At 40.2% G+C, this 19,192-nt stretch overlaps 1 protein-coding gene across 17 annotated transcripts in view; it reads right to left on the minus strand.

The window, feature by feature from the left end:
• The window catches only part of DLGAP1 (DLG associated protein 1), a 1,249,700-nt gene that overhangs the window by 152,926 nt on the left and 1,077,582 nt on the right, over positions 1 to 19,192 (minus strand). For all 17 annotated transcript variants that reach the window (XM_060310335.1, XM_060310340.1, XM_060310339.1 and 14 more), the window contains one exon: positions 12,823 to 13,063. In XM_060310335.1, coding sequence (XP_060166318.1) covers positions 12,823 to 13,063 — 241 coding nt within the window. The remainder of the gene's footprint in view (positions 1 to 12,822; positions 13,064 to 19,192) is intronic.

Raw genomic sequence — 19,192 nt, forward strand, 5'->3', positions numbered from 1 at the left:
ATATAAGTGAAATCATACAGTATTTGTCTTTCTCTGTCTGACATTTCACTAAGCATAATACCCTCTAGATCCATCCTTGTTGCAAATTGCAAGATTTCATTCTTTTTTATGGCTGAGTAATATTCCATTACACGTGTGTACAGCACATCTCCTTTATCCATTTATCTGTTGACGGACACTTAGTGTGCTTCCATATTTTGGCTATTGTAAATAGTGCTGCAATGAACATAGGTGTGCATATATCTTTTTGTTTTTTTAAAAATTTATTTATTTTATTTTTGTTTATTTTTGGCTGCGTTGGGTCTTCGTTGCTGCGCAGGGCTTTCTCTAGTTGCGATGAGCAGGGCCTACTCTTCACTGCAGTGCACGGTCTTCTCATTGCGGTGGCTTCTCTTGTTGCAGAGCATGGGCTCTAGGTGTGCGGGCTTCAGTGGTTGTGGCACGTGGGCTCAGTAGTTGTGGCTCACAGGATCCAGAGCACAGGCTCAGTAGTCGTGGTGCATGGGTTTAGTTGCTCCGCAGCATGTGGGATCTTCCTGGACCAGGGCTTGAACCTGTGTCCCCTGCATTGGAGGCAGATTCTTAACCACTGCACCACCAGGGAAGTCCCAGCATACATCTTGTTGAATTAGTGTTTTTATTTTCTTTGGAAAAATACCCAGAAATGGAATTGCTAGATCATATGGTAGTTATATTTTTAATTTTTTGATGATACTCCATACTGTTTTCCATAGTGGCTGTATCAGGTAACTAATTTTTAAATGAAAAGAAAGTTTCTTTTTTGTTAACTTTATTTTATTTTATTTTTTTTGGCTGTGCTACACGGCTTGTGGGATCTTAGTTCCCCAAACAGGGATTGAACCTGGGCCCTCGGCAGTGAGAGCATGGAGACCTAACCACTGGACAGCCAGGGAATTCTGAAAAGAAAGCTTCTTTAAACATTCTTTTTATTTAATGGGATACAGTAAATGTGCTGTCAATAAAACTGGAAAAGATATCGATGCAGCTGCCATCTGACTTGAGCAAACACATGGCAATTCCAAAGGCTAAATAAACAGAGAATGTCTGGCGTTTGCACTACTTTTTAAGACACGCTGTGCTTTATTAAAATGCCACTGTGACAAATGCCACTAAAGTCATCCTAGATGGTTTGAAGGACAATGGATATGCTGTCCTTGAGCATTTTTTGTCTTCACCTTTTTCTCAATCAAGATTGTTGAGTGTTTGCTTTGAGTGGTTGAGTATTTTTAAAGAGTGTACAATTTATCCCATAGTTTGCAGAATGGTGAGAAAAAATATTTGGACAGGACTGGGAAGGAGGATACTGGACTCTGACAGTGATACGGCATTGAGCACAGGGTGCAGAATGAAATGTAATTTTGGGTGGTCGCCCCTGTGTGAACGTTGGGTCACGTTAGGTGGGGCATCTCTGTGTGTGGAAAGAATTGTTTCGACGTTTGCCAGGCAGAAGAAGTCGTTTAATAGAGATTTAAAAAGGATAGTGCCAGCCCACGCATGTCCTCTTCGAAGGAAACTCTGCTCAAACCATGCATTGAAGAAGTCGTGGCTCCTGGGTCACAGGAGTCCCAGAAGGATGGGAGAAGGGGGGTGGGGATGAAAAAGTGGTCATCGAAATAATGGCTGAAAATTTCCCAAACTTGGCAATTTGGCAAAAAAATATGGGTAAATACAATAGACTTTCTCTCGCCTCCGATATTTTGTACATTATATTTGACGTTTGAAGCAAAAAGTATAACGTTGTGTGATGTGGCTCTCAATGTATGTAGAGAAAATATTTAAGATAATTATAAGTGAGAGAAGGCAAAGGGACTTGTAGGGAGGTTAGGTTTCTATACTTGATTCAAAGTGGTAAAATGTGGACAAGAGTAGATCTTTGTCGTGATGGTATGGTTCTGTATCTCGAGTGCAGTGGTAGTTGCAAGAATCTGCGCTTGTGATAACTACCCATCTACATTGTGCCAAAGTCAACTTCCTGGTTTTGATATTGTATTGTTATCTACGATGTAACCATTGGGGTAGACTGAGTGAGGGGTATAAGTGACTTCTGTACTATCTTTGTAATTTCCTGTAAATACATAATTATTTCTAAACAAAAAGTTAAAAATAAAAGATGATGGAAAGAAGTTCCTTGAAAATGATGAAAGCCAACATTTCATATCTCGTCATAATTCTCTGGCCGTCATCAACATTTTGGAAGAGAATAAGATATTTTAGAGGCAAAGCAGTGGATGACATGGACTCACTGATTTTCTTAAATTATATAATTTAATTGTGGGGGAAAGTATGTAATGGGATAAGGATATCAGATGAAAAAGCAATTCAAGGTTGGATTTTAAGAGGCAAAGGACGGTAATCCTACTCAGAAATTCAGAGTGAGCTTTTGATTTCATCAGATCTGATATTCTTTGTCAGGGATATACCTGTAAAGTATAAAACTGGTTCAGCAAAGTTAATTTTAATAATATTACATATCCCCGTGAAACCATAAAACTGAAAAAATATTGTAGGGGTAAACACTAATTAAATTTTGACAGTTTTTTTGTATTTTTTAGAGACAATTTAGACTAGTTATTTTCTTCTGCAAGTTAAATTAGAAGTTATGAGTATTCTCAGTAATACTGATAATTAATAGAAAAGCGTAAAAAAGAGCCACAACATGGATACAGCTAGAGATGATCACACTAAGTGAGATAAGTCAGAAAGAGAAAGACAAATACCATATGATATCACTTATATGTGGAATCTAAAATATGACACAAATGAACCTATCTATGAAACAGAAACAGACTCACAGACATAGAGAACAGACTTGAGGTTGCTAAGGGGGAGAGGAGGGGGAGGGATGGCGTGGGAGTTTGGGGTTGGTAGAAGCAAACTATTACATTAAAAAAAAAGAAAAAAAAGAATGGGTAAATAGCAAGGTCCTACTGCATAGCACAGGGAACTATATTCAATATCCTGTGATAAACCATCATGGAAAAGAATATGAAAAAGAATGTGTACATGTGTATAACTGAGTCTCTTTGCTGTACTGCAGAAATTAACACAACATTGTAAATCAACTATACTTCAGTTTAAAAAATGGCACTAAAAAGAAAAGGGTAAAAAAGAAAAAGTTATTTTGTATGCTGGTGGAATTTACATGTCAGCAGGACACCAGCAGATGGCAAAGAAAACTTTCAGTGTTAATAGTGACATGATCATTGCTTTCTCATTACGATAAATATAAGACTAATTGTTACATAATTGCTAATATAGTAAAATCATGGTACTATTCATCTTGGTCTTCTCTCTTTTTTAAGTAAGGACACTTGGCAGCAGTAAAGGGTTACCCTGAATGCTTGACAGAAAGTCAATGGCTAGAGGAACAGAGAGAAATACAAAACCTCGGCTCTTGGATTTATTTACTAGCTGGAGCTGTGTAGGGTTGTCCAAGTGCTAGCATTAATCACACATATGGTTTTTAGTTACTATCATTTTACTATATTTGTTAAAGTTCAATACTAATTGGATCAGACAACGTTGGACTTACTGAAGGCTTTTAAATATGTTCACATATTCTATTACAAAACAGTGTCTACGGAGGTATCAGAAAGAGAAAAAAGTGAATTTTTAGGTTCTGTGTTGTCAGGTCATTAATTTTTTTGAGAAATTTCCCATAGTCACATGAAAGAAGTCTGATTTTCTAATTTGTGTTTTCTGATTGACCTTGGTAACTGGGTTGTGAATGCTGAACCCAGCTAAGAGACCAGCCAGATCAGGATTAAATTATCATAGTATTTTTTTACTTAGTGCAAGGTAGAGACCTCTGATGATTTCATCAGCCACAACACAGACTTTACCACCTGCTTACTTTACACGTGAATTGGTAAAAATTCTTTTTTCCATTCAGTGCTGTCTGACAGCACTATAACTAGATCAAGGGTTGGATATTTGATCTTTTAAATCCACCTTCATGTCAAAATGACCAAGTATAATATGAAATTTTAAACCCAAAGAGTATTTTCTTCTTTGAGGCTTTTTTAAAAAATTCATTGTCATTTCTCTTTCTTTTTTAATCTTTAATTTCACTTTAAACAGGTATTCCAGGGTTAGACAAACCAGCATGAAAAACCGTGTCACTAATATGTGATCAAAACAGTTTCTTTTAAAGAGGGATTTTCAGAAATTTTAATGGAAAACACAGGTTTCAAACATGGCAGGAACTAAATGAATATTTGTGGGAAGAAAAATGAAAGGAAAGAGTTCCCGGGCCTCTCATTCTGTAGACAGATTTGTAATATATTAGTTCAGGGTTTACTATACTTTACTAAGCATTTATTGATGAGTAAAGAGAATTTAAGAGCCTGTTCTGTCACTTACTAGCTTGGTCCAGCTGTTTAAACTCGCTAAGCCTTAATATTTTTTCCTGCATGATGAAAACGATGATATCATATCCCATACGTGTCATAGAGTATTTGTGCGGATTACACAAGATAATCTATGCAACTGGTTCATAATGCTTGTCAAGGTGTACGCGCTCCAAGATTAGCCATTATCATTATTATGAAACTAAGCGAGATTGAGAGATTAAAATTAAAGTCAAGGTAGAGGCGTTCTGATGTGTAATTTACATAGTGCTTCCTTATCAATGATCTCATTTGAACCTGACAACAACGCTAAAGGCCGGAAGACCCTGGGGCCCCATTACTATTGGCCCTGTGACAGCCTCTCCGATGCTCAAAGGCAGATTTGAGGGCTGTCTACGGTGCACGATATCTCCAGGCTTGGCACTTTGGTCCTGAGAGGCGATTTTTTTTTTTTAACATTTTTATTGGAGTATAATTGCTTTACAATGGTGTGTTTCTGCTTTATAACAAAGTGAATCAGTTATATGAGAGGCGATTTTTTAAAAAATTTATTTTATTGAACTATAGTTGATTTAACAATGTGTTAATTTCTGCTGTACAGCAAAGTGATTCATACATATATATATATTCTTTTCCATTATGGTTTATTACAGGATATTGAATAGAGTTCCCTGTGCTCTGCAGTAGGACCTTGTTGTTCATCCACTCCATATACAATGGTTTGCATCTGCTAATCCCAAACTCCCAATTCATCCTTGCCCCGACCCCCTCTGGCCCCCTTGGCAACCACAAGACTGTTCTCTACGTCTGTGAGTCTGTTTCTGTTTCTTATGTAAGTTCATGTGTGTCATATTTTAGATTCCACATATAAGTGATATCATATGGTATTTGTCTTTCTTGGTCTGACTTACGTCGCTTAGTATGATAATCTCTAACTCATTCCATGTTGCTGCAAATGGCATTGTTTCATTCCTTATTTATGGCTGAGTAGTATTCCATTGTATATATATATACTATGTCTTTTTTATCCATTCATCTGTCTATGGACATTTAGGTTGTTTCCATGTCTTGGCTATTGTGAATAGTGCTGCTATGAACATAGGGGTGCATGCATCTTTTTAAATTATAGCTTTGTCTGGGTGTATGCCCAGGGGTGGGATTGCAGGATCATATGGCAACTCTATTTTTAGTTTTTTGAGGAACCTCCATACTGTTCTCCATAGTGGCTACACCAGTTTACCTTCCCACCAACAGTGTCGGAGGGTTCCCTTTTCTCCACACCCCCGAGAGGTGATTTATATGCAGCAAAACCACTGGAGGAGATGAAAGCAGAAGACACTCTTCAGACCCTCTGTCTTCCTCAGTGTCGACAGGACTTTTGCATTTTATGACTTCATAATATTTCTACTTAGAGTGCAGAAGAATGTCACCTTAAGGGCCCCAAAGAAGAAACGTTATAACCAAAATTCTTCCAAAAGTCATCACTGTCAGTTTTCTCAGATATAAAAAACAGAGCAGTTGCTTCACAAGAGGCATAAGTTGTACTACAAATCCTGCCTTTTTTTTTTTTTTGGTCTAGGCCTTCTAAGATGGGAGGAAGTGGACATCTCCACAATTCTACTTGGATGTTTGGAGAAATTCAAGGAAGGGAGCCTCATAAGCAGAGGGACAAGGAACCAGTCCAGGCAAGATCTGAAATTTATTACTTGTTCTTATCTTGAATAGAAAAGAAAGTCTCTTTGTTTAAAAAAATTGCTGTCTGTCCTTTGGACTTCTGAACTTTTCCCTCATTGCTTTATAAAAACAACCTGTTAATTAACTTTGCGCCTGTTAGAAAGAAGTGAGCTTCCTCTGAACTCTAAGGATTCTCCGTGAATTTGTAGAGCTGAGGCTTGAACAAGCAAAGGGCTATGGCTCACCTGGGGTTTTATTCTGACTTTGCCTCCAGCTAGAAGCCCACCACTTTGGGCCTTAGTTTTCCTACCTTAAAATGGGTTTGTGGATTAGATCAGGGGTGGCAGCCTCTTTCGGTAAAGGGGCAGAGCGTAAACATCTTTGGCTTTCTGTACCATACGGTCTCTGGAGCAACAGTCTCTGGAGCAACACACAGACAATGTGTCAGCAAATGGATGTGATTTTGTGCCCATAAAATTTTTTTTACAAAAATAGGCAGCAGGTTAGATTTGGCTCATAGGCTGTAGTTTCAGACCCCTGGACTGGATGATATAGAAGTTTCTATTGCTAATAGTTTATCATTTAACTTGTTTTAACAGCAACGCTATTTCCCTGGGAAAGTCACCTTGATTATCCAAACTTTTTAATTATTTATTTTTTATTTATTTATTTTTGGCTGCATTGGGTCTTAGCTGAGGCACGTGGGCTTCTCTCTAGTTGTGGTGCGAGGGCTCAGTAGTTGTGGCACGTGGGCTTTGTTGCCCCACGGCATGTGGGATCTTAGTTCCCTGATCAGGGATCGAACCAACGTCCCCTGCATTGGAAGGTGGATTCTTTACCACTGGACCACCAGGGAAGTCCCCAAACAGTTGTTGAGTATGGAGTTTGTGAGGTACTTAAGTATTTTTTTTTTTGCTAATTACTGCAGCATTATTCATAATAGCCAAGATATGGAAACAACATAAGTGTGCATGGAGGGATGGATGGATGAAGATGTGGTATATAGATACACAATGGAACATTATTCAGCCACAAAAAGGAGGAAACCCTGCCATTTGTGACAACATGGGTGGACCTTGAGGGCATTATGTTAAGTGAAATAAGTCAGAGAAAGAGAAATACTGCATAATCTCACTTATATGTGGAATCTCAAAAAGCTGCACTCTTAGAAACAGAGTAGAGTGGTGTTTACTAGGGGCGGGAGGATGGGGCAAAGGGGAAGACAGTGGTCAAAAGAACAAACTTCCATTTAGAAGATGAATAAGTTCTGGAGATCGAATGCACAGAACCGTGATCATAGTCAACAATACTGTATTACATTCAAAGTTGCTGAGAGACTAGGTCTTAAATGTTCTCACCACAGAAAAGAGGCGATAATTATGTGCTGTGATGGAGGTGTTAGCTAACACTGTGGTGCTAATCATATGAATGAATCAGATCAACTCATTCTACAACTTAAACTTACACAGTGTGGTATCTGTCCAGTTTTAGCATCCGGGTGATGGTGACCTCATAGAATGAGCTTGGGGGTGTTCCTTCCTCTGCAATTTTCTGGAATAGTTTCAGAAGGATAGGTGTTAACTCCTCTGTAAATGTTTGATAGAATTCGCCTGTGAATCCCTCTGGTCCTGGACTTTTGTTTGTTGGGAGTTTTTAAATCACAGTTACTTAAACTTACACAATGTAATATGTCAATTATATCGGAGTAAAACAAGTATTTTTCTGCATCTTCTCTTACCTTTTTTTCCTCCATTATTGAATGCCTAGCATGTGTTATAAATGTAAATTACTACCTTAATGTTATTCTGCTTAAGATCTTGTGTGTTTAGGGTTTGTTGCTGTTGCTGGGGGTGGGGCGGGGGGAAGCAGGCTGTATGGGATTGGAGTGTAGGATGCTGGGAGGTAGGTTTGGTGTGGTCTTCTAGATGGGATGGCTGCCTGGGTGTGATGACCCAAACCTGTGAGAACTCCTGGGACGTTAGCCCCGACCTCAGGTGCTCAGAAAGGTAACTGCTTCTGTATCTGGAGCTGGGAAAGCGTGTGAGGTTAAGATTATGGAAGAGCGTGTCTCTATTTAAAGAAAAATGTGATCTCTCTTGTTAGAAAAATCAAACTGGAAAACATGCTGTGATCACCATGGCCCCCAGCCACACTCAAGAGGGCAAAGTGTGTTGACTCCCTGCTGGAGGGCCCTGGCTGCTCGCCAGGGTGACGCTCTGTCCTGGGCCCTCGCTGCCCTTCCTGGGGACTCCGTCAAGAACAGGAGACCAGTTCAACCCCATCCATTTCTAAGAGCTTCCCCTAATAAAAGAATATAGCACACAGGCCAAACTCGAGGAGCAACAGGGAGGCATATACTTATTCTTTATAAGTATTATATTACTGCTACATAAAGCTTCCCTCAAAAACTTGTAGTTTCAAAGTGAAAACTTCTTAAAAGACCAGAGAAGACCATATATCATGACAGTCTGCCTGTTTCTGTCAAAGGGTATTATTTTAATTCAAATATTATATTGGCTTTTAAAATCATGAAAAGCAATACATGCTTATTTAAAAAATTTCCCTCTGTCCATACCCACTGACCCTCCTGCCTACTACTTGCTGGGTAACAACTACAAGCGATGCCTTTTGTCTCTGCTGACCACGTGTGTGTCTGTGTATCTGTATGAGTAGATCCATTGATGATGATACACTCTTTCTGCTTATCCAGGCCCCTGATGTCACCACATTGAAGTCTAGCTGCAATGTGGTAATGCCTTTGATAGATCCTGGATCTTAGTGTAGGAAGTAAAAAAGAAACCTCAGCCTTAAACGCGTACAATTGCATTTGCATATTCCACAAGGAGGCCAGTCGAAGCCAATACTCTGAAGTGGAGGTCTGGGTCTGCTTCTAGCACCAAGTTCTACTTTTACCTAAAATATTCAGACGATTGAGGTAAGGGTGCTTGTTTTCCCACAGTCATAAGGCTAACTGCCCTCTTAAAATTTTTACTTTCCTACAGTAGCTCTAATCCTCACCAAATAGTCCCAGGTGCAATGATTATGTAAAAACTTGTTGAATCTATTAGATGGAGAGATTATCTGCGTGCTTGAAGCAGACGATATACTGAGATAACATAGGACTGTATCATAGTTAGATAAACCGAAAAGTCAATAAACCAAAAGAAGCATAACTATAAATCACTCCCTAACTCAGCTCCTAGTTGGTCCCCAAGGCTCCGTTAATCCTTGATCATTTTACTAGGGGCTCCTTAGGGCCATTTAGAGCCAAGCCCATCTTCCTGATTGTCCCACGTGGCAGCAGACACTGTTGTGGACCTTTGTCGGTGGTGTCATTTTGCTCATATAAAGAATGGACAAGGCTGGAGGAGAAAAGCTTAATAGTCTATTTTGTTGAAAATTTGAACAATTCAAAATGGGCTGACACAAAAATCAAAGACTCAGAATGCGTACTGTCCTGGGGAGAAAAGGTATAGCTATTAACTGCATTTGACAAAAATGAAGCATTGTTTTTTCAGGCAAAGCGAAGTTTAAGACTTGGAATCTGTTGTAAATGTCCCAAGAATAATGAGCAAAGGAGAACTCTACCTCATGTCCCAACACGGATGTAAATTTGACCTGTGTACATGGGGAAATGGTTAAAATTAGAGCAAAGTCAGTTCCTGATGAACACAGATGAGCGCACGCTTTCAAAAATTAGTAGGTCCTATGAGAAAGTAGATTTTCTATGGAAGGAAACCAGTAGAAGAAAATATGATGGTACTGACATCACGTGACAGAGAAAGGGAAAATTGTGTGTGTGTGTGTGAGAGAGAGAGAGAGAGAGAGAGAGAAGGAAGGGGGGTAAGGAGGAAGCCCAGGAATTATGAGAGCAGTAGAACGAAGGGCACAGAATCTTATTATATCCTGAGGCGACTTTTTAAAAAGAACCAATTCATGGCATAGAGAAATTGTGAAAAGTGGTATTAGAATTCTAAAGGCCTTACTTAGAAACTCCTGTAATATTTAGCCCTTAAATTGTTTGCTTACTTTTCCCCGACTGTAAAAATGATATATCATAATGTTGACTTGGATGATGAAGGGTGAGGTCACCGGCTGCCCTGTACAAAAATCTGATCTTTTATGCTTCACCGTTCCCTGTGACATCTTCCTGACCCTAACCCCCTGCGGCTGCAGCCAAGCCTGGAGCCTTCCCATCTAGACGGCTGCAGGTGGACGGGGTCCAGGACTTAGGACAAGGCACGTGGAGCCCAAGATGGAGCAGTCGCTGTCACCTTGGTGGTGTTTTCATTTATTTCTTTTATTATTTGGCTGTTCTCCCACATAGGGCCTCTGGCTAAAGCCCCTCCAATTTAATTTACATTCTATTTTATTTTATTTTTTTGGCTGTGTTGGGTCTTCATTGCTGCACGTGGGCTTTCTCTAGTTGTGGCGAGCGGGGGCTACTCTTCGTTGCGGTGCATGGGCTTCTCATTGCGGTGGCTTCTCTTGTCGTGGAGCATGGGCTCTAGGTGCGCGAGCTTCAGCAGTTGTGGCACGTAGGCTCAGTAGTTGTGGCTCTAGGGCTCTAGAGCGCAGGCTCAGTAGTTGTGGCACACGGGCTTAGTTGCTCTGCAGCATGTGGGATCTTTCCTGACCAGGGATGGAACCCCTGTCCCCTGCATTGGCAGGCAGATTCGTAAGCACTGTGCCACCAGGGAAGTCCCTTAATTTACATTCTAAATGGAAGAGCACAGGACGCCCTCCCAGGCCTTGCTCACTTCCTTCTCTGATAGGCTTGTCAGATTTAGCAAACACTGCAGACACTACAGATAATTCTGTCGTATAAGTAGGTCCCTTGCAATATTTGGGATATACTTACACTACAGAAGTATTCACTATTGATCTGAAATTCCGATGTAACTGGCAACCTGGATTTTACCTGGATTTTTATTGTTTGGACTCTGCAAACCCCCAGAGCAGCTGGGAAGGGTCTTAGGAAGGTCAGAATAGCGCATTTGGGGTGAAAAGCACAGTACAAAGAGTAAGTAAGTTGTCTCTTAAAGGACGAAACACAAACGCCTCTTAGTTGATCTGAAAACAGCCATTCTGGAGTCCTTGTCACTTTACCCCCAACACTGCTCCCTGCAGGGGTGGTGGAGGTGGAGGTGAGCCAGTAGCCCTTTTCCTTCCCTCGGCCCTTCTGGGCAAGGATCTGCATTTTGCATGTTTAAGGAGTAACTACAGCACAGAAGAGTAGCTGGCGGGTGATGAGGCCGCTATACAGAGAACGGACCAGACACGGAAGAGGACTGGGGGGAGTTGGAAGTAGGGTCAGGGAAACAAGGAAACACCAAAGACACAGTGAGGAAGCTAGAGGCGCAGGCAGACCTTCAAGCCACACTTAGTGCACAAATGTAAACACACATAAATATGCCCATGAATGAATTTAAAAATGTGTTCATTTTCTGAATCAACCTTATTTAACTTATTAACCTCGTCTGGGCTGTTCCTGTGAAATTTCCTAGTGTGCAGGAATGCACACCCCCCATCTCTGGTGGGAGACAGCCAGCCAGGGCCAGAGCTGCTGGGCTCTGGAGGGGCTGCTGAGCCAGGGTAACGTCTAGAAGCATCTTTCCCCTAATCCTGAGATCCCAATTTGCATTGGTCCAGAAGGAATGCCATATTGTTTCACCTCTAATGGTTATTTGCAAATTCTATCTCAACCCCGTCTCTCTAGTTAGTAGGATTTTAATTCAGGTTTGACAACCTATTAATTCTCAAGCCTGCAAAAGTGCTAGGCTGAATGATAATTACATTTGAGGCACCTAGAACAAAACCTGAATAATACAATAGTCTAGCACAGACTCCTCCTTCTAATTAATTTATCCTTATTTATCTTGACTCTTGGTTTGATGATCTTTTTGTAGCATTAGTCTTTATTGGAGTAATGCTGAATTCCGTCAGAGTTAAGACTAGTTAACTATGGAGGGGATTTTCTTCTTGGACCCAGATGTTATGGAAAAAAAGCACCCCCAAACCCATAAAACACACGTACACTGTCACACACAATCCGTGGCTATGTTCCTAGGTAGGTCCAGTGTCATGGTAACCAGTTAAGCTCTTCTGTGCCTCTCTGACTAAAATCAGATCAAAAGACAGTGTAGCAGCGTAAACCTGAACTCAGTTTAGAGGGAAAAGGAGGCTCTGTATGCGTATAGTTAGGAGGTTTTAAAATGGTGAAATAAATCTGCCTTCTGTTATAAGGAAAGAAAACTCATAAAGTGTACAATCAGTATTACTGCATCATCCGTTTCTTATTTTCTCACAGTGGTACTTCAGGTCTTTTGGGAGAGTCATTTTGTGGATCTCTTGGAATTTAAAAAGCTTTCCAACTCTGTGATGCTCAACAGTCAGGGTATCTGATTCCTGGAGGGGTCACACCCCTAAAAGGCAGGGCCTGATGATGGAGAGTAGGAGTTGGGTGGGATGAGTGTGCTGGTCCTAGGATGTTGTGTGGGTGTTTTGGGAAGATCTTCCCCCTGTGCCATCCCTCTTGGTCCCACAGTTGCAGTCTCCTCTGTTGATACCAGAGATGGAGATGGAGGAAGAAAGGGGTGCGTGGATGTGGCCGGAGGAGGCTGGGGATAGAGGCGGGCAGGGAAGCAGACGCGCTGCCTCGAGGGCTGTGGGTGGGGTTTGGTGAAGGGTGACCGTGTGATAACAGCGAGGGGACCACGTGCAGTGTCTGGGGGCGGTCGTGCCGCCCCCGGGCGCGGGGCCAGCTCTGCCCACTCACCCGTGCTGCTCTGGATGGTCCTCACGGTGGTGGTGGTACGCGGCGGGGAGGAAGACCTCAGCGACACGCACTCGTCGTCCTGCGAGCAGCCCTTCTCGATGGCGCGCACGTAGCTGTGGCTCCGCATGCGGAAGCAGCCGGGCATCGGCAGGTCCAGGGCCTCCACTGCCTGTGACTCCAGCTCGCTGAACACCGACTCGCACACCGACTCGAACTGCCCGTTCACCTCCATCTCGCTCACCTGCGGGCGAGACGGGGACCGTAACACCGCGCTGCTCCGGGGGAGAAGCCACCTCGCCCTCGGAGCATCTCCAAACTGCATCCCCCAGAAGAACGTCCCGTCCGCTTACAGTAAACTCCAGCGCATTGTATTTCCTCTACCTGACAGACTTATAGTAGAATGGTATCTAGCTTATGATCCCAAATAGTCAATTAAATTCTAAAGAAAAAGAACTTTGTTTTTAGAATGCAGGGAAGCGTGGCGCAGGGAAATCTTACATCAGGGCACGCCAAGGTGCTAATTCTTCCTTATTTATAAATGCAAACCTAGGGGCCAATTTTATAGGCCTAAGGTCAGAGTTCGTATATTTCAATGGGGCTGTAATTTTAGCACAAACGTTTCAGAAACTAGTATTTTTATTGTGCCTTTGGAAGTGACTAGCTCGTCAAATAATTTGCATCGACTGAAACTTAATTTACTGCAAAGTATAAAAACAGGCCCTGTATTTTCTGGCAAGATACCCATATCATGCACAAAAATAGACCAAACCCAGATGTGAAAATCTTGAAAGGCACTACTGAGATTTTCAAACTATCTACATACTATTTAAAGAAGGTTTCACTCTTCTCTATAAAAGCTGATATGGTCCACAAATTGTTTATAAATGTGTTTTAAAGTGCTTCCAAATGAGGTCTTCCCTTTTCGAAGCATCAGTTTTTATTATTATATTCCCTAATATTCCCCTAATATTCCCATAATTTACATTAGATTTGAGCACCACCTTAAAAAAAAAAAAAAAAAAAAGCCAGACCAGGTGCTTCTGTCAATTTACCACTTTGCAGCTGATGGGATAGAGGTGTGGGAGCATTCTTCAAAGTTCTGCTACCTTCCAGAACTTCGTATGTCAAATTTCCTTAATATCAAATTCATGAGTAATTGAAAATTTAACAGATTAAACTATAATTAAGCTTAGAGCGTATACTGAAAAGGATGACAATTTTGTGTTATAGGAAGATGCAATCCAATAATGGCTAATTTATTTAAACTTCAATCACCTTAAGGCATATCAAGTGGAAAAGAGACAGACATTTCTTAATAATAATTCTTTACAGTTTAAAGTAGTATTTTCATATACTTTATCTAATTTGATATAAAATCCCTGCACATTTTCAAGGCTAATAATTATATATGTCCATATTTTAAAATTATGTATATAATATATACTTGTTTTTAGGAGATAGTTGGAGGTGCATTTAGAGGTAAAGGGACATGATGTTTGCAACTAATTGTCAAATATAGAGAGAGTGAGCAAATGAGGCAAAATTTTAATAATCAATGAGTATGAATCTGGGTCAGTGATGTACAGGAGGTCTTTGTATTTCACATGTGACTCTTCTGTCAGTTTGGAATGATTTCAAAGTAGAACAAACTATATATATATTTATTATTATTAATAGATTTTCCCCTATTAATCAAACATCACAAAGAAATAGTAAAGTATCTATCCCTATCAAGGTAACAACAATTACACCTGGATGATTACCTTTCAGAGGGTATTAGTGCCCCCTACCCTATTTTTCATAAATAATGAATCATAAAGTAAATATATTGAATAATTCTGCAACCTGGTTTTTTTCCACTTAAACTTCTATTTTATACTTATATTCTTAATAGGATTCTCCTTTATTCTCTTTTTTTAAAAAATAAATTTATTTATATATTTCTTTATTTTTGGCTGTGTTGGGTCTGCGTTGCTGTGCGCAGCCTTTCTTTAGTTGCGTTGAGCGGGGGCTACTCTTCATTGGGGTGCACGGGCTTCTTATTGCAGTGGCTTCTTTGGTTGAGTGTGGGCTCTAGGCGCACGGGCTTCAGTAGTTGTGTCTCGCGGGCTCTAGAGCGCAGGCTCAGTAGTTGTGGTGCACGGGCTTAGTTGCTCCGCGGCAAGTGGGATCTTCCCCGAACAGGGCTTGAACCTGTGTCCCCTGCATTGTCAGGCGGATTCTTAACCACTGCGCCACCAGAGAAGCCCCTTCATTCTCTTAACTTTTTGTTTTTATTATATACAGATACAGAAAACCATGCAAAATAAATGCATAGCTTGTGAATTATAATAAAGCCAACACCCTTGTACCTAGTACTCAGATCAAGGAACAGAATTTTCTCAGGCACCTAGAAGCCCTTCCATAGACCCCATCCTACCCACAGCCCCCACCCTCCCTCCAAAAGTAATTACTACTCTGAGTTTTATCGCAAGCACTGCTTTGCATTTATGGTTTTTTTTTACCTAAGTGTGCATCCCTAGACCCTACAGTTCAGTCTTACCCATTTTTAAAATTTATATCTTTTAATTCACTTTTAATATTCAGGCCTCCCTCCACCCGTTTTTAACAAATATTACAATTTATCTATTGAAGCACCTGGGGCGTTTGACCTGGAAAGTTTCCCAGAGTCTGGATTTGCTGATTTCCTGCACACGGAAGCTTTAGCATGTTCCACTGTCCTTTGTGTTTCCTGAAATTTGAAAGTTGGATCCAGAGGCTTGATCAGACTCAGGTTCAATCTCTTTGGCAAGACTAGAGGTCATGTGTCATGGGCTCTCTCATCAGGAAGCACATTATGTCTGGTTATCTCTCTTTTTATGCTGTTGGGAGTCATTGATGCTCAGTGCCTAGATCCATTAGTTCATGGGGGGTTGCAAAATGGTGATATTCTTGGTTCTACCAACTTTTACAGTCAGTAGTTGGAATTTTTTTTAAAATAAAGAAATGCTTCCTCTCATATTATTTGGTTAGTAGGTTCAGTTCACACAGTAACAGCAGATGTTTGATCTTTTCCCTTTTATTTACTAGTTAAAAAATATATTTATTTATTTGGCCGCGTCAGGTCTTAGTTGCAGTGTGGGTTCTATGTTGCGGTGTGTGGGCTCTCTAGTCGTCCTGCAGCATATGGGATCTTAGTTTCCCGATCAGTGATCGAACCTGCATTCCCTGCATTGGAAGGCAGATTCTTAACCACTGGACCACCAGGGAAGTCCCTCTTTACTAATTTTTAAGATAATAAATTTGTTCTCTTGTATCTACTAAACATGACCAATTAATTTTTAAAAGTGTCAAAATGGACTCATAGATTTAAAAGTATTTGACGGTTTTAAATCCACTTCTATTTTCATTCTTACTTAACTCATCTGTCCCATCTGTGGCCAGTGGGAACCTCTTAGGTTGGCTCCTGGGTCCTTTTGACATGAGACCAGTGGTCTTTGATAACTTCCTTTGTATCTGGTATGACAAGTTATTCAAAACTTATCTTGCATCTTTCCTGCCCAGTCCTGAAATTAGTATTTTTCCACGAAGTCTTTTTTCTTTTAGTGGTAAATTGTATCACAAGAACACAGTTTGGGTACCAGGAAGCTTCACTGTCATTGCTACAGGGTTGGTCATTCTTCCTAGGCCTTTCAGTGGACAGAAAACTAGGTTATGAATACATCGAATTCAAATTCACACTGCAGTGTTTTTATGTAACTTCTTCTATGTTATATTTATGCGTATACTTTTATCGCATATTAAAAATCCTCGTTTTCAAGGACACAGAAGATGATGGAATTGGGATATACTACAATGATTCATTTGCTTTCTTCCACAATACGTACGCAACAGCCTCAGAGTAGCATAGTAATACCACCTGCCCAACCATTACTGAAAACAGTTCACAATTCTTTTTTTTTTTTTGCATCTGCTGTCTCTATTATTCCCTCATTTAAAAATAGTTGTGCTAGATTGACATTATCAGAGCATATAACTTACACGTTCTCTCCCACTGTAGCTCTCATTAGTCTTAGTTTTACAAATAACTATATATTTAATGCTTGCCACTACTTTTCTCATATAAAAAGATGATTCTTCATCCAACTTAGACACAAATATAGGTCAAATAGTTCTAGATGGCTTATGAAGACAAAGAGCAGACCCCTGACCCAGCCAGCCCACCCCCAATTCTCCCTCCCCAGAGGCAACCATTTTCAATTCTTCCAGTTGGATTTTATGGTGTTTGCATCCATATTGCAGAACACATGCTTATGTGAATCTCTTGATATGTTCATAGACCTCTTGGTTTCCTTCCTGCCCTTGAAGCGTCCCTCTTGGAGCCTCCTATCCTACTGCAGTCTATGGCTGCCAAGCCCACTGCTGTCCTGGGATCTCCCTTCCCCATCATCCCAGGGGTGCCCTTTATTATCTAGCCTGTGGTGGAGCCCCTGTTCCCTCTTCCTAATTTTATTCCCTCCTTTTGGTGGAGCACATCTTCCAGTGCTTTCTTGGGAAGGCGCCACCTCACATTGATGGAAATGTCTGTACCCCACCTCCACTGTTAAGGGAGAGCATGCTTGTATTTAGAATTCTAGCTGTATCCCTTTTTCCTTCAGATGTTTCCAGGCTTTGCTCCTGTCTCTTAGCCTCCATGTGTGCTATGATTGAGCAAGTGGATGCCTTTCTCATTCCTGAGCCTTTCCATGTGAGCTGGTTTGCCCCATCCCTTTTAGGTACTAAATGATCTAATGTTTCACCATGGCATTCTCTGTGTGGATCTTTCTCCATCCATTTTGTTGGGTACTGTGTGGGCCCTCTCAACCTGCAGATTCATGTCTTTCAGTTCTGGGACTATTATTTCATTAGTAATTGCCTTCCTTCTGTTTTCTCTTTTCTTTCTGAAACTCCTAGTGTTCATTGTTGGAATCCAAGAACAAGAAACATGAAGAAAAATACAGTGATACATCATAATTTCCAAAACCAAACTGGAGGACTTATAGTTCCTGATCTCAAAACTAACTACAAAGCTACAATAATCAAAACAGTTTGGCACTGACATAGGGCAGACATACAGACCAATGGAACAGAATGGAGAGTCCAGAAGTAAAGTCATGCATCTTATTTGCCACTAGTTCTTACATTTGGTCTTTTGGGTTGTCTAAAGCTCACTGTCTGGTAGATGCCTCAGGATGGGCTCATGGAAACAGTATTCCCTGCATTCATCCATGCTTTTAATAGTGTGCCCATGCTTTTTATAGTTGAAAGTCAGTTTTTTTGGATATAAAATCTTTGGTTCACATTTTCCCCCTTGGCTACAATAACATATTACTCAATTTTATTTTGGCATAAACTACTGTTATTATAGAGTCTGATGATAATTTAATTTTTATTCTTTCTTAAGTCACTTGCTTTTTTTGTCTAGAAGTCCAAAGCGGGGGGTGGTGGTTTTTTTTTTTTTTTAATTCTTCAAAATCCTGTAATTTTACTAGACTATGTCTTGGTATTTATTGGTTTGGGTCAGTTTCTCAGGTACATGGTATATTCTTTTGAATCTTTTTATTTCAGGGATGTTTTCTTTAATGTTTTATTATTTGTTCTGGTCCTTTGATTTGATTATCTTCTTCAGAGACTTCTATTATCTCTATGGTCAATCTTTGCCTATCTTCCATATTTATCAATTTCTCTTGAATCCTTTTTAACTCTTCTTTTTTTTTCTTGATTTAAAAACTCTTCCCCCTTTTCAGGTTCTATTTTTCTCAGTGTATAAAATGTCTCATTCACTTGCTCCTCTATTCCCTCAGTCTAATCTTCATTTCTGAAATGATTTTTCTTTTACTTCTAATTCTTTCCTGAGTTCTGTGGCATCATTTTTAAGTTTTTGAAAATTCAGATATATCTTTTCCTCCCATGTCTTATGTCATTTTCTTAATGTTTTTTAGCTTATTTTGAAAGAGTTTGTTACAGTTTTGATCTATTTTGTGGGTGTGTCTTTCTGTCATGCTTTCATTTCTGTAGGAATGTTATTCTGCTCCTTATTCTCTTTTCTTTATTATAGTGACCTTGACTGTGATTTAAAGTGGATATTTTTTTGTTCCTCATTTCTCAGTAAAATTAGTTTTTCTGACCTTGAGAGGGTGATACATTCAGGATTTTCCCCCTGAATTTTCCACAGGGCTTCCTCTTCTATTGTTTTAGCATCATGTTGCTTTCCAAGATTTCCTGATTCTCTTGTTCCTTCCCCCAACTTTTACCTGAACCTTCTCTTTTCTTCTTTGCTATTATCTCTATCTTGCTTGTATTTGATTCTATTCCCAACTGTTTCTTCTGAGAACTGGGCCCTCTTCTTGAA

This window comes from Globicephala melas, chromosome 13 (assembly GCF_963455315.2).
Source record: "Globicephala melas chromosome 13, mGloMel1.2, whole genome shotgun sequence".
NCBI lineage: Eukaryota > Metazoa > Chordata > Mammalia > Artiodactyla > Delphinidae > Globicephala > Globicephala melas.